General features: G+C 36.3%; 1 protein-coding gene and 1 long non-coding RNA gene across 2 annotated transcripts in view; one reads left to right on the top strand and one right to left on the bottom strand.

Annotated features, from left to right (window-relative positions):
* Window positions 1–1298: 1298 nt before the first annotated feature.
* On the bottom strand, window positions 1299–3993 carry LOC148958699 (uncharacterized). The gene is made up of 3 exons (XR_016144463.1): window positions 3862–3993; window positions 2905–3020; window positions 1299–2103 (listed from the first exon to the last, which is right to left on the bottom strand). It is a non-coding gene; the product is annotated as an uncharacterized LOC148958699 (long non-coding RNA).
* Window positions 3994–4136: 143 nt separating this feature from the next.
* LOC135681562 (voltage-gated delayed rectifier potassium channel KCNH4) overlaps window positions 4137–16036 on the top strand; it is an 80911-nt gene continuing 69011 nt past the window's right edge. The window contains exon 1 of the mRNA XM_065196098.2: window positions 4137–4460. Within this exon, the coding sequence (XP_065052170.2) occupies window positions 4385–4460 (76 nt within the window). The 5' untranslated portion in view covers window positions 4137–4384. The remainder of the gene's footprint in view (window positions 4461–16036) is intronic.

Here is a 16036-nt window from a genome sequence, read left to right as displayed (position 1 = left end):
GTCTTCTTTAAAATTCGTTATCGGCTTTGGTTTTCGATATCCAAATGTTTTTTAACCTCGCCCCAAAATTCTTTCAGTTTGGTCTGTTTCTTCTGATTCTTTAGAGTTCCCAAAAACCACTTTCTCCGGCAATTAATCCATATTGGAATTGAGTTAATAAGTGTTGGACCAGAATAAAACACGTTTGATAAAGCACGTCGATAGAAACGATTTATTCATTATGTACGTCCTAAGGAAAGATGGATAATTTCTTTAGAGGAGGAGGGGGCTGTAATGGTTTGAATGAGTTGAGCCATTCTGAGATTTAGCACTTGTCAAAACAATGAGTAATAAGCGAGAAAAGACATGGTAAAGATTTTTTACTCGTTTGAAGACGTCATTTTGCAATATTTTAAAAGGTCATATCTTTTGACAGGTTTATTTAACAACATAGTTTTTTTATGATTTTTTGTTCATTTTTGAATGTTCTTTAGAACAATACCATTGGTTTTAAGATAAGATTAAAAAATGTTTTGATGGCCGGGAACAATAAAATGATTGACCACGTGACCACCAGCCCCCTGATTTCAGGGTCCCTGACGGATTTTGAGTCAAAGACCTACCAGGATCACTTATCAAAAGAAAAAATCCCGGTCACCCTGATTGCTAGATTGCTCACGAAATTTCCCTGTCTAAAACCAGTTAAAATACGACATTCAATCTACGTATATTCATCATTTTTTATAAGAAAGCCCTTGTAAAATTTTTCGAGGCTCCCTCTTGTAGGTTTGACAGTGTCTGGGGGCACGAGCTCTGAAGATTTAGAGTTAGCTATAGAAGAAAAGTTACACAAACTTTGCTAGACTTTTCGTATTGTTAGAATTCATGAATTTTTTCATAAAGTTCGTGAAAGAATAATAGCTAAATGCAAATCCTAGAATATCTTGCATGTTTTCATTTATGATAATTTTCTGCGACATGATAGTGTTTGCAATGATCATCAAAGATTCCATCTGCTCTCTATTTACGCGAATTAGTTATAAAATACCTGTTAAGTAGGACGTTGTCTATATCTAAATTATGGGCTCCGGCTCAAGGGAAAATTTAACATCCATTACAAGAGATCTTGAAAAATACTTCACTGTTTAGCCAAAAAGTGGTGGGGGTCATGCCCCCCGTCCCCCCTCTTCGTCGGAGGACCTGTATATGCACTCACGTTTTCACCATGCGTAGGATAATGCGAGCTTCGAAAATCAAACGCCATTGAAACCTCTTTATTTCATCTTAAGGTAGCTCGTTTTGGTTCCTTCGGAAACGCCTTTAGCTGAAATAGTTTGATTTTTTTCGTTCACTAACAAATAAAAAAACGTGTTTTTTCGAACTTGCATCGAGTCTTATTTTAAGTGCAGAGATAATGGAGCCAGAAAAAGGAGGAAGAAAGGGCTAGGAGTGAAAAAATTAATATTGATGCGATGAATAGTTAAGAAAAATACAGGATAAGGGTGTTGTTGCAAAAAAACGAGTGTGAGTAAAAGAGGTGGTTGCATTGTGAATGAAATTGTGAATGAAACCCGGAAATGGAATTTATGAATGAATGAATTTACATGGGCCTAGCATAATCAAATACTTAGACGGGAAATAGTATATCAATCTAATAAATTTATTGATTGTTGTGTGAAAGTTGATTTTACGGTTTTAGGATAGATAAACTGTCGTAGGGAAACGGTGCATCACTTCTTCCATAGACATATTTGAAATGAAAGATGCGATATTGCATTTCGATAACAGTAGGTTCTAAAAGGCAAGTTTCCCTTGGCATATTCCTGGATCTCCTTATTGCCATTTTCTACGGGTTTTGTCTCTTCAAACAACTGTAGGCCCAGCATCTTCGATCTTCTATTGTCCGATGTTGAAAGCTTTGCTTTTACTAAAAGCTAAAAGTGTATTCATTAGTATATGCAGGTTGAGACTAATTATAAAAGGAGCAAATGTTGACATCTTCAAACTCGTTATATTAATAAGCTTGTAAATAGACTTGAGTTATACCCTCTCCATTCCTGGAACAGTAAAGGCCTTTTGATGAAGTGCAGGGGCGTAGTTTTGATGGCTTTTATCATGTTGAGTCTTCCTATGGGTAAACATATTTTTCTTCAAATTTCATGAATTTGCAGGAAATTTGCCAGTAATACCCAATTAAAATGGCAATATCATGTGGTCAAATGCACCCAATTAGCACGCCCTCTACCAAGTCCTCCTTACCAGATATCAGATAAAAAGGCTATTTTTTATTAAGATTGCTTGCTATAGCATTTCTGCCCGAGTCTTCTCTAATTCACATGCGGATACCTGTTTGTTCTCCATAACAGAAATTCTTTCAGAATTATGAATTCTCACCTAAAAATTATGAACATCACGGGTTCACGCAATCATACCTGTAAAAAGCATGAAGTCATGTGGCTATTTTTATTAGTTGTCTCATTTTGAGTGTGCAGTTTTAGCACGTGTTCGCGAACGTGGATACAGATGGCTATGTTGCCATCATTTGTCAGTTGAATGATCGTCGTGCTTTTTCTGGAATGTTTGAAAAATCAACCTGTCTTTGCTTCGCTAAAAGTTAGATAAAGCTGATGTACCGAAGGTGCTTCTTTATCATTGTCTATTGCTGTCTGAAATTGTTTGGCCTCGGAAAAACTAAATTCGAAAAATTATATCATGAGTTCACCGTATAATTAATTATATTTCAGCTGAAACGCCCTACCCTTAACCTGCCTCTAGTGTTCGCCCTAATCCCTGATTCGCTTTCTTTATACAGCATTTCGTCGCCGGCGATAAATAGCAAATTACATTCACGTTGATTTCGTACAAAGTTTACCTGTCAGCAGGAGGACAGCTGTTTGCCATTTTGAATTGTAGCAAAAATAATACTTGCCTCGTGTTACGTTTCCTTCAAATCATTTTGCTCATTTTTCGTAGTTCCCGAAAGAAATTGTTGTAGGCTGTGGGCGTCCATAGATTGCATGCATAAAATGATGGATAGGTGTCTGTAAGAGAACAACTTTCATAGTTGCGTTTGCCTGTTGCCAACCATTTTGTGCCCGTTAGCAAGAAAACCATGTTAGGATCTGCTTTACTGTTTCGTTATATTCGTTATATTATTACTTACAAAATATATTTCAGTATCAAGGAACAAGAATTGGAAGCAAGAAGAAACTGCTTTAGTTTTCAGAACATACATTTATCAAGATGCGTAAAATGAGATGATGTTTTAATCTTTCTAGTACATAAACATACAAAATATTATAGAAATAGCTTTTCTGGAATAGATAAAACAGCAAAAAGATTTGATTGAACTAGCTAGCTTTATAAATGGATAGCAACATCTAGAATTTGACAGATATGCTTAAAAGTCACTTTAAAGTGCAGATAATGTTGGTCATAGTTCTTTGATGTTTTGATGTTTTGTTTCAAATTTGCAATCATTGTTCCTCGATGCAGGATGCTTTTGTGTCAGTAGAACAATGGTCATAATAGAAGTCCAAAGTGAGCGAACAGAAGCCATCACAACCATGTTTAGTTGTTTACTAATAGCAGTCTGTCAAACTTAAGTCGCTGTTAAATTAGTTTTCCGGATACTGGCTAGTTTACATCATGAATACATTTTTAGTATAATCCTATCTTCTACAAATTACTAACTCAAATTGCTTCGTTGTCAAACTAAAAATGGGATTATCTTGATCAACTTAACGTACTTCTTGTAAAAATCGTTGTGTGTTTTAAATCTAAAGATGGCATCAGCTGATTTAGATTACAATAATCCACATCAATCCGTAAATCTGAAATATAAACACTGATCTAATTGCATTTCCAAGACTTGAATCCTACCTGTCGATTCGGAGCGAACCCTGGGCGAAGACTGCATAAATCTAGTTTTAAATCCTTTTGGTCTAAGAACCGACAACAGCAGCTTATAAAGAGAGAGATAACATCGATTTGGTCATGATCTGAAATACTTCATATTTTATCACAACTCTTGGCGTTTTATGGTGTCGTGAGAGGGTTTCTTAATGACTTGATTATTGATTCCTGTGATTACTAGCAAAGCGATTGAGTGTGATTAAATGATCGTTAAATCCCACTTATCAATTATCGTCGTGGCAGTTGACTTGTGAACGGCTGTAGGTGACTGGTTACCCGTCGGTATTATCTTTTGAGAGGCTTACAGCATTAATAATACGAGCCTCGATTGACACCGCGTGAAACGAACGCGTAAGTTGTTGGATAGCCAATGTACTGGATTGAATTTTATAATAATATGCTGATCACTCAAGCATGAAACAAGGATTTCTCGCTCGTTTTCCTTGCATATGGTTTTACAAATGTTAACCGTAATTGCGGCAACACCAAGATGCCTCTTGTAAAAGGTCGGAACGCACCGCAGAATGTATTTCTGGAGACTTTAGCGAAGAAATTCGACGGATCGAGTAAGTTTAACCTACATTTTGAATCCCGTTAACTTTCATATGTTTGTTTTTCCCAGTTTTAGCTGTTAAGGCCGACATAAGCTTTTTGAAGCTAGGATGATAGAGTTTTCTTTTCTTCGTTATGTCAAAGTTGTGTTTCTAAAGAAAGTTCACCGATGAATTTTTAAAATTTAAACGATATAAGAGCACAAAATTGACAGACCGCTGTATTTCCACTCAACAGCTATTTAATACACAAATAACCTCCTTTGTTAGTGAAAATAATTTCGGAATATTTCTCATGATTTAAAATGATACTTGCTCTACTTTAGGAATTAAATATCACTAAAATTCATGTTTTGAGGATATTTAATTGCGTTCAAATAATATTTCATTCTGAATGATATTCTTTAATAACGAAATTACGACCAAATCCTGTTGAAAAAAAAGCCGAATTGTTTGTTTCTTTTAAATCACTTTTTCACGCAAGACACAAAGGGTTTCATAAATTTTAATCGATGAAAATGTAACTTTTGACGGCTGTTTTACACCATACAAGTCGAAAGCAGATTTTCAAAAGACTTCGACACCATCGAGTTTTTAATCACCGTAACCAACACATTTCATTATGAACATTTAAAACAGATCGTGTTTCTTTCCTGACATGTAACTCCTTTAAACGATAACATCAAACACGTTGATATTGATACTTAAATCTCTGAATTTATAACACGAAAGTCAAAATACTTCAGTTTTATCATATGCATCTGTATGCAAATTTGCCAAAACATGATATGTATTCCAAGCTTTATATTGTATTAATTTTGCGTAACTGCAGCGAAAACCTCAAAACAGAGATAAACTCAATAGAAATTTGCCTGGAAATTTGTAAAATGAATGCACAGTAGGTTGTGTCTGGGTGAAATTTTGAAATCAGAGTTAATTTACATCTACCATAAGGTTTTCCAAATAAACATAATGCGGGCAGCCCTTTGTTTAAAACCTACATATGTTTTCGTAATTTTGTAAATAAGTTAATAGGCCATTCATTTGCATTGCGAGAGGGATCTCCTTTGTATATTTGTTTGTCCTTGCTGTTCAACTATGTTTACAAAGCGACATGTCCGCTCTTTGAACACCCAGGCCTTTGTGTAATTTCTGGTTTCGAAAAACCGATACATCCTGGTGATATTTTGGTCGTGAGTGCTACCACACAACTTTAACGCACACAGAACTAATTCTTTCTTTGTGTATACATCAATCAGATATTTTCGCTTGCCATACTGTTCAAAACCCGCATTTTCGTCAACTGTCTGGTATGGTGATCTTTTTAATATGCAAAGTAATTCATAAAGTATGATCCTCTCTCCGAGATATAAATTTTTCACAACATATGGCAGGTAAACATTTAAAAACAGGCAACCCCTATTTAAAACCTATCTTATTTAACTTAAAATCTTATTTCTTTTATTCCGGATAAGCAAATTCTTTTCTTCGTTCAAATCCAAGAGCTTCAGTTTGGATAAAAACTTGTCCCTGCTAATTATAATAACTTGTCCAGCGAAACTGAACCTCTTATCAATCTTGAATTTTTTCCCTTTAAAATACACACTTATTCCAAGATGGAAACCCATTAAAACCAACAATTGTGTGTGATACACTGCTCTAGTTGACTGTTTAGAATCGCGAACGCAGAATACAAAAGTTTAAGAAAACTGGATAGATGTAGAAGAAAAGTATTGTCAGCTGAAAATTCTTGTCATCTTGAAAAATTTGTGTAGTCCTACAAGATCTGCATGGATTGCGTGAAAGATTGGCAGATATTGGCCGAGGTTTCGCCTCTTTGTGTGATACTGAACCTAGTCTTAGAAAAGCCCGCACAAATTTTATATGCAATATTACCAAGTTGATTATATCATAAATATTATGATTATATCATCAATGTTATGTTATTTTTAACATGGCCGTTCGTTGACCTATTCTGGTCGTGGTGTGATGAACTGAGGTAAAGATTTAAAGACAAATGACGTCACAAAATTCTATATTTACAATGTTTGAATTTTGATCACGTATTTTGAAAGAGCATAATAAAACCGAAAATAGTATAATCCATCTTTTGTTATTACCGATTTGGCTGAGATACAGACCAGTGAACTTTCCTGTCAAACCACTTTTGGTTCTGAACCCTGAACTCTGGGAGATCTTTTCGTAAACAGGTTTGTCTGAAAGAACATTTTGTAAACAGAACAGACAAGAGGGCCAAAATTCAAGGATTCTGGACATATGTAGTTATGACGTCATCTTTTTCGAACGTTTTTCTCAAAAGCTTGCATCAGTTTCCCCACTTAAAAGCCATTGCTGCTGAACAAGAGCATGCAAAACACCATGAGATAAAGAGCATCGCAAGTATGTTTTGCACGATTAAAGGATTAATACCGTATATAGAAAGCGATGCCATTAATCCAGGAATACACTTTTGGATCCACTCTGTGCTATTATTGTCCCTACAATTTCTTTCTTATCGCTGCCCCCTAATCTCATTTTTATTCTATCGATATTTAAGAGTTGTTTACTGGTATTTAGGCAAATCTTTCAGCTCATTGACGTCTCGTTGCGATGATGCCCTCAATTCTATGCCTGACATTTTCAAATCAGTTATCGTTAAATCTCTAATTTCATTATTTTTAAAGCTGATTATGATGTAATCTACGATCGACGAAACTCGATTCGATTTAACAATAGAACAAACAAAGAATGAAACCCTTGGCATTGAATGGAGAACGGGAAACGATAAATTCTAAGAAAAACTGGCCTTGATCAGGAACAAACTATGTATCTTCTGTATCCCTTAATTTGTTTGGGTAGTGTTCTGCCTCATCAACTTTGAAATTTATGTTTCATTTTTCCCTAGATTGGCCATAAGTACTCTGTTTTTTCTTTAAATAAATCAATGTAAATTTCAATGTTTCTTACAGTCACCAGCATTTTTATCAATAGGAAATTTTAGCCAGGGTCTGCGCCACTGACCCAAAACTGGAGAGACCAGCAATGTAAAGAGAATTTTCTCTTATCCCCTCTAGCCCCAAATGTGTCAAAATTTGCTGACCTTGTTTTTCTTGTAAACCTCTTGTGGTCTATTGTATTCGCTATTATCTAAAGGTTTATATCTAAATAGATAATTAGAGTCGATTTTGATCGTTCATTTGGCAAAAAATTGGGACGTCAATAGCCCCCTGGCCCCCCTGTGGTGCAGGTTATGCTAGCAACATAAATTTGAACGATATGAAATAAGTTGACGTAGATTCAATTTGATTTTTCTTTATTCTCATGCTTTTTGTATATCAATTGGGTATATTCTATCAAAATTCTAATTTAGCGCATCATGGCAATTCTAACCTACTGACATTAGTTCATTTGCGGCATCCTTAACCCAATTAATATTTTATTTTTTTACTATCCGTTTCCTTCTTTAAATGTATCCCACCACAACAAAATTACTTTTCTTTCTAAACGTTTTGACGAACATGTAATCACCTTTCTTTATTTTCCAAAAAAAAATTTCCTTTTATCAAAAATATGACTTTAAACTTCCCACGCTTTTTAGCACTAATTACATGTTGATTGGGAAAAGTTTGTTTATCACTTTTAAATTGGATGGAAAAACCCTTTTAATAACGATAATATTGTTACCAAATAAATTGAGTACGCACGAGAATGAAAATATAATAGTTTGATTGTTAAAAACACGACGTTTCGAGCATGTACTCGTTTCGAGTATGTATTTGGCTTGATAACGAGTATATGCTCGAAACTTCGTGTTTTTAACAGTCAAACTATTATATTTTAATTCTGGTACGTACTAAGTTCATTTGCTAACTACATTATCTTTATTTTTGATAAAGTACCACACGCAACGTACATAAACCCTTTTAATGTCCGCTGTATATTAACTGAATGAAAAGAACAGTTGTTGTATCTCAGATCTCAGAGCAGTGAAAACCTTGTGTGAATATTATCGTAGACGCTTGCTTTGAAGTTCACGCCACTGCGCGGGACATAAACCTCTTTGCTAATGTCAAGACAAAGACCTTCCCAAAGTCAATTTTTGTTAAACTCCTTCGTACTACTGAGAGGGCATATCTAAACTGCGAAGGAGAAAAAAAGTGGGCAAAGGAAAAATAGATGACATTCAATAGACGATAGACGAGATATTTTTTCTTCGCCCTCCATTGTCTCCTTTTCAGTTCCACTGATCTATAAAAGAGACTCGATCTGCTATTGTGATCAGGAGGTTGCCATCCGAGAAGAGGGACCCAGAATAGCCCATCCGAGGAAAGAGCCTTCACTGTCACTCCTAGTTATGTTTTCACCTGCTTTGGCCTTGTTCTCTTTAGCACTCGTCCACACTGTATTGCAGCTCTCGTACATCCATATCATTTAAGAATTGGTTTTGAGAAATGGCTTCCCGCTTTTGTTTGGGGCCCTCTTCCTTCTGAAATCGAGCGTGCTTCACTTTGGTGCTCAAGACAATTGGAAGCTCGATCCAGTCTTTTTTAGAGATCAGTGGGAAAGATTCATAGGCCGGGACTAGACTGTAGGGTCAGTAAAGTGAGGCAGTGACAAAACTGAGGCTCATGGAGTAAGTCTAGGCCGGGACCACAACGACAAAACACGCGTATGACGGTTAGCAACAGCGTAGAACAGCTCAAAAACCCTTCAGACCACCATGACAAAGCGAGCTGAATCCGGCAATACAAACAAAAGAGTATGCCAAAACGACAAACGATATTTACAGATCTTTTTTCATCCGATATACGATCCTTTTTGAATCCTTTTCTTCTCAAGTTCCATTAATTCTATCTTGATCTTAAATCGAACCGCCACTTTCAGTCAAATGCCTGTCTCAAATAAACGCCTCTCTGATAATTAACGCCTCCAAGTGACGTAGATATTGGTTTTGACAGCAAAGGATTAATATGCTAACAATAACACAAAGAGGCTTTTAATTTTGATCATCATTTTTTACAAAATATCCTCTCAACCTAAGAAAGTTCTGAAAATACAAGTATCATGTTCATTGGAATAGATTCATGGTCTGGACGATTTCCCTAATATTCGTCTCTTAAGTTTTCAGCGGAATGTTTAGGAGATATGATTTGATGAAAAATCCTTCCATCTCAATAATTTATCTAGATAGTTAATAATAATTGCCAATTTCAAAGCTGCATCAAATTCCTTTAAAATCTTATAAACGCCGAGCTTAATTAGAGGAAATACGGTACTCAAAAACTTAACAACAATACAACTTTGCCCTAAGTGTAAAAACAAGTCTGACATTAATCCACAACTCTAAAGTTGCTAAAGCAGTTTTCAGTCAAGAAAAAGCTTTTATTCAAAGTTCCTCAGATCATTTTTATCAAACCAAAACACGACTATCCTGTCAATCTCGTCTAAAAACAACTAGATCATTGCATAGTCTTCCTGTGAATGTAATACAACAGGATAATGTGGTAAAAAGCCATTTTGCTAGGAATGGTCCTACCCGAGATAAAAAGGGCGTGGTAAAAGACAATAAACTCTTTAAAATACTTTACTTTACTGAGAACTGCTAGCAATGATTTCTCACTATAAGGACATGTGCTCGTAATTTCTGTAATCATGTGACAAAGCTTACAATGACTGCCAAAGGTCCTTGGAACACCCTGAGATTTCTGTGAATTCGCGTGTCCCCTTCTATTTCCATGTCAACAAGGAGGGTGCTGCCCCCCTTCCCTCTCATACAATGTTGATTCGCTAGCTGAAAACCATAGCTATATAAAAATGTATCACTTGTACATGTAGTGTTATTTATATTTCCGTGGCACAACATTGTACAAGGAGGGAGGGTATGTTGCAGCTCGTGCACAACGTAAATTATAGCAAGTGTTCCAAGACTTTGGCAGGCATTGAAGCTTATCATCTTATCAGTCAGCAAAGCAAAAGGGCTGCTATATTCCAGAAAAATGTTATATGATCGTTTGATTTAAACGTCAAGTGTCTGACAAAATGGAGACTCCCTTTGGCTCTGCGCCTGTATACGCTTTTTCTTGTTCGCCATGTTTTCACTGAAGCATGTAGCTCCATTCCAACTTTTTAAGGAAAAAACTATTATTTTTACACCTTGGCATAGTGCTTGACACGCGCTACACCTTTAGACTGGACCTTCTGGCAGTCCGTGAAAAGTTGCCTGTCTTAATTTTTTCCAAGGGCCTCAGATGCTTCCTTTACGCCACTGATTGAACTAGCTCAGTGCGTCTCACTAACTAGCTCATGCGCTTAAACGTTTCAGCTTAATTGTTTGTTATTCTGAAGACAGCCAATGGCCTATGCACCCGTGATTGACTCTCCACAGCAGCTCTCACCACTGATATCACTGTTTCAATTTCCACCCACTATCGAAAATTGCACCTGTTGAAGTCGTTTGCAACCTAGAGTCGGTCTTAATAAAAAATACAATAGATTTCTTTCGGCTAGATTTTTACATTTTTCAAACGAGACTGCCGTATCAAAGATACTGCAATGATGCTTGTGGTCGTATCTAATCCAGAGCTTTGCTGATAGTGTTATCAACAATATTCATCAAAAACTGTGAACAATTTAGCTTATTAAAAGCATTGACAGCAATTTAGTCTGCTTCAAATATTGGTCCTTCGTTGATCTCAATGCGTTGCATATAAACACATTCTATTTCTTAATTATTTTTGCTTGAGTGGTATTAATAAGCAAAAGGTTAAGATAGTTACAGAGGCAGGACTGTAGCTTTGCTTCCCAATGATCCTACTAGACATGAGAAGGAAAGATGCAAAGTAGAGAGGATGAGTATGAAAGGAAGGAAAATGTAGAGTGGGTTTGGGTAAGAGGATGCGAGTGAGAGTACGGTAACCTATATAAGAAAAAGACGAAAGGGCAACGAGAGAATTTCTTCCAAGGAAGAAAAAATGAGGAAGAGAGGTTTGGAAGAATGATTGACTCAGAAATGAAAGGCTTTAAGATAGAAGGAAAGAATGAAAAAAGGGATTGAAATTCTGTAAAGAAGAATGAAGGAGAAAAGGAAGAGTAAATGAGTGCAAAGAACGAGAGGAGGAACGCCTAGAGGAAGTGGGAAGAAAGAAGCGGACTGCAGAGAGCAATATGCGAAAATGCCTAAGCGTGCCAATTGAAGTTTTAACTAAAGTGAAAGAGGTAGGAGAAAAAAGATGAAGCAAAAAATACTTGAAGCTCAACCTTTTCTTCGTCACATTTATCATCTTCTTCAAACTCCACATTCACTCTCTTTCTCAACTATTTCTTCATCACACTCGTTGCAGCCTTACTCGCAATGCACGGGAAGCGAAGGGACAAGGAAGATTGTGATAAGAAGAATAGTCGAGAAAGAGAAAGTGGATGAAGAATTTGAAGGAGGTGATGAATGTGATGAAGAAATACTGGAGAGAAAGTGGATGCAGAATGTGATGAAGAAGAAGGAAGTAGCGAAGAAATAGTAGAGAGAGAGCGAGAGAGAGGATGATAGACATAGGAAAAAGAGGAAAGTTATAGGGGAAAATTCAAGAAGTTTACTGGCAAAGCAGATTCAGACACATAGCATGGCGATGCATTTCTTTTATTTCATGAACTTTTTTGACAAAACTTCTTTTTTCATGACAGGATCATGAATTACGTATATAACGACCATCGAGTTTGCAATTATCGCCAACTGCGATCAGTGCAATCACAGTTATCGTATCGAGGAAACCGTTGTGTCATTTTGGTTTACTGAAGCGCTTCTCCGAAGAGGATTAATGTCGGATGTTTAATGATTCTGTCTAGATAGAGCGATGTTTGATGATAAACCGGCAGGTTATCATTTCCATAACCCGGAGAAAACTTACATACGTATGATGAATATATCTTCAAACGGCAGCGAAAAGTGGTTTTCCATAAGCACCATTTGGCTTTCTGGTACCTGCAAGATAACATTGCATTGCATTTACAATTAAGGAAAGCTTTCAGTATTAAATCGAGTCATAAAACGTAGCCGTTGAGAGAGAACGTAGGAAAATCTTCTTAATACTTCGGATAAGCTTGGTCCCACCTGCCGGTCCGATCTAGCGTTGTTCGAGCTATCCACTTTTCCTTTAAAATGATATTATTCATAAGAATATTGAAGCACAAAAATGCTAATTAAGAATAGAATTAAGAAAAATAGAGGCAAAGGTATATTAAATATTCACCTTGCTGTTCTATATAATTCTTAAATTTTAATGTTTTTTTCAAGTTTACAGTAATAAACAGCAAAAGACCAAATCTAGATTTGATTGTCGCCTACCCAAACAACACTAGCTTTTTTCAATTTCATGAGGATGCTTAACACAAACGAGTTTGTTTTCTACAAAGGACTGTTTGTTCCTTCTCCACTGCCCACCCCACCCCTCCCACACGATATCTATCTCTTTAAAACAACTTTTCAAACTATTAAACCTCAAAACAAAAGTATTTGCACCCATAAAACGCAATATGCTAGTATTATTCGAAATTGTCTATGTTTTCAAATTGTTGAAAAAAGAACACGTTTACGAAAGATTAGATTTTTTCTGCTTCTCGATAAAAAAATAATATTTTGCTATGCTTTTGTTGAATAAGAATTGCTATTCTTTATTCGCACTTCTTAGTTGCAACTTGTAAGATTGCAAGATTCAAGGGTTAAACTGTCCCTTCATATTTAATGTATGGCTTTCATAACGATGATAGTTTTCAGAACGATTTGCCCAAGATTTTTATAAGATAGAACAAATCGACATTTGTGGTTAGTATAAGGGTTCAGAGGCCTGCCTTTAAAAGAGAAGTGGTTTAACTGTAACGCTTTTGATAAGCTTTGTATCTAATTAGATTTTTGTTATTTGACTATGAAAATATTTCCCTCTACTAAGAGGTCATTAATCGATGTATGAAGCGAAGACTTCATAGTACCCACAGTCGACTCTGGCTTTAGCCCCTCCACTTGAATTCATTTAGCCTGCGTGCAGACTCGAATGGTTTTTCCAGAGATGAATTTAGTTGAATGGATATTTAGGGAATAACAGCTGCTCTCAAAAGCACATTGGATATGGTCAGTGGTGTAGTGCTATCAAAATAAAAGAGGGGCTATTGCACATAATGTTGGGGAAAACAATAGCAAAAGAAGAAATTGACAATTTTTGGCATTAGCAATGGGGGCTCAGAGCCCCCTTGAGCCTCCCTTAAACTACACCCCTGGATATGGTATATGAGAAGAACATTTATTCATGTACCTGTTCCATTCAACTGAATTTATATCTTGGAAAACCAATCGAGTCTGTGTGCACATTCGCGTAAAACTCCAGCCTAAATATGCAAACAATTAATGACCATTTACAGCCAAGGAAAATGGATGCCTTTCTACTACTACAATATGAGTTCTGATGGCAGATTGTGTGACTTTACAGTATTGTTTGAAAAGTAACGACTTTGTTTATCGATTTCTAATCCAAATACCCATGTGGTAGAATTTCTTTTTTTTTCATGGCCTATGTTGTGCTGTAGATCAATCACTATTAACACAAGACTGGAACTAGATCAAATCCAAAAATTATCCGGATACGGGATCCAAAATAATTTGCATTTACCCTGGATTAGTCCCAAACTCTATACGTATACCCACAAAGTACGTTGCTAAGAGACATTGTAAACCCGTTCTGATTTGGATCAGATCCAATCCTTTTCCTTGTGATAGCGGATCCAAAAGTATAGAGACCAACCACCTCGTGAATGCAGTGCCTATTCTTACTCTTCTACTATTAACGGGGTCTTACACGATTTTGGAATGTCATCCTTGTTTTCATTATAAAGTGGAAAATCAAGATTCTTACGACCCAATTTATCAATTAAGAATTATTCAGCCTTTCTTTTTACTTATGGGCCACGTTCAATTCAACAGCGACTGCCTTACAAGATCCAGTGTTTGCCTCGCTTTTTGCGAAGCTCCAAGCCTCCCCACCATGCTTTATTTTAATTCTAAACATCTCATATATATGCCCTGTTGCTTTGATCGTTTGCTAGTTTGATAAGAACACCACAACACCTGTTGGCCAGTGATTATTCTTTCAATTTCCTATTTTTAATCGATACTGCTTTTGCAAGTTTAGAATAGTCATCTAAAGAAAGATAAATGTCAATCCTTTATTACCTCGATTCAACACACTGTTTACCGATGTAGCTAGATTGTCTAACACTCAACGACTGTTTCTTGTTCTAAATATTTATGTTATGCTTCTGATACTGCAAGAACCTTTTCTCTAAGGTACAAAATGAATCACCAGCCAAGCCCTATTTTATTCTGTCTTGCCCCCCCCCCCCCACATTTTTAGAATCTCTTATTTTCTCAACGCTTAGCCGTGACTGCCCCTCCGCCTAAAACAGCGTTGAGAGTGTAAGTGAAATGAAACGTCAACTGTTTTTAAACCTTATTCTTCATTTTATGGTGAAATAATATGGTTTTAATAGGTTTGAGGGGAATAGCTTAGTGGATCAGAAGATTGCAGCATCACATACTTATCATGAATCTAGGTTGTTGAGGAACTAAGGGGGAATTTCAGAAAGTTTTTAGAGAAGGATGTCATCTCGAGTTGGACTAACTTTTGAAAAGAATGAAAAGACATTTCTCAATTAATGACGAGAAAAATAAACAACAAAATTGTTTTCTAGGAATCGACTGGCTTCCCTTATTTGCGTCCCGGACAATAATCCTTGAATAAATTTCCAAAAGAGCTGGAGATCATGAAATAAACATACCCATAGGTACATGCATGTAAGAAAATGTCTGAAAAAAGAGAGAAATATCCTGAATTTTGTTTTATGGGTACTCCATTTTCGCACGGTTACACATTGCCAGACCTCATCACGAAACAACGTGAGCTTCATGGAGTTATAGCTTTTCAACTCTAGAGAAACAGAATTTGTATTGTTTTTTTAACAAAACCATATGATGTCTAAATAGATTTTTGATAGTCTTTGAAACTGAAGTCAGTTTCAACCACTGAGGGCTATTATTGTCTTACAAAACAGTGTCCAGCATTCTCTCAGTGGTCGGTTTTGCTGCCCAGTGCAAGATGCTTTGATTTTCTCCACGTGAAATTCAGTACCTTCAAAATAACATTTCAAAGACTTTCAACTTAAAAAGAAAGCAATCGCCATGTGAACTGTTCTGAAATTATGCAAAATGTTGGCTCAGTTGGTCCGGTTGTTTATCAATCCAACCAAGCATTATTAAAAAATTGCTGATGCAAGCTCTTCTACCTGTTTTTGATTAACCTATCAATTTTTGTCCGAATGCTGTAGGTTTTGAACATCAATTCCTTACGTACTCAACAGTAGTTCCCCTCACCAAACGTAAGAAAGAGGCAAAAATACATGTGTTATATCTAGGGCCGCCGAGAGGTTTTGGTTGCCGAAACACTAGGCCCCCTGCGAGGGAAGCATGCAGAAGGTTTTTGCGACCACGCCCTTCAGATTAGCTGAAATTGCTTCGCAATATTTCATGCAGTCACTTCTTGTAATCGCTTAGC

Source organism: Rhopilema esculentum, chromosome 12 (assembly GCF_057945365.1).
Source record: "Rhopilema esculentum isolate cy_ngs chromosome 12, ASM5794536v1, whole genome shotgun sequence".
NCBI lineage: Eukaryota > Metazoa > Cnidaria > Scyphozoa > Rhizostomeae > Rhizostomatidae > Rhopilema > Rhopilema esculentum.
This window is presented reverse-complemented; position numbering and strand designations above follow the sequence as displayed.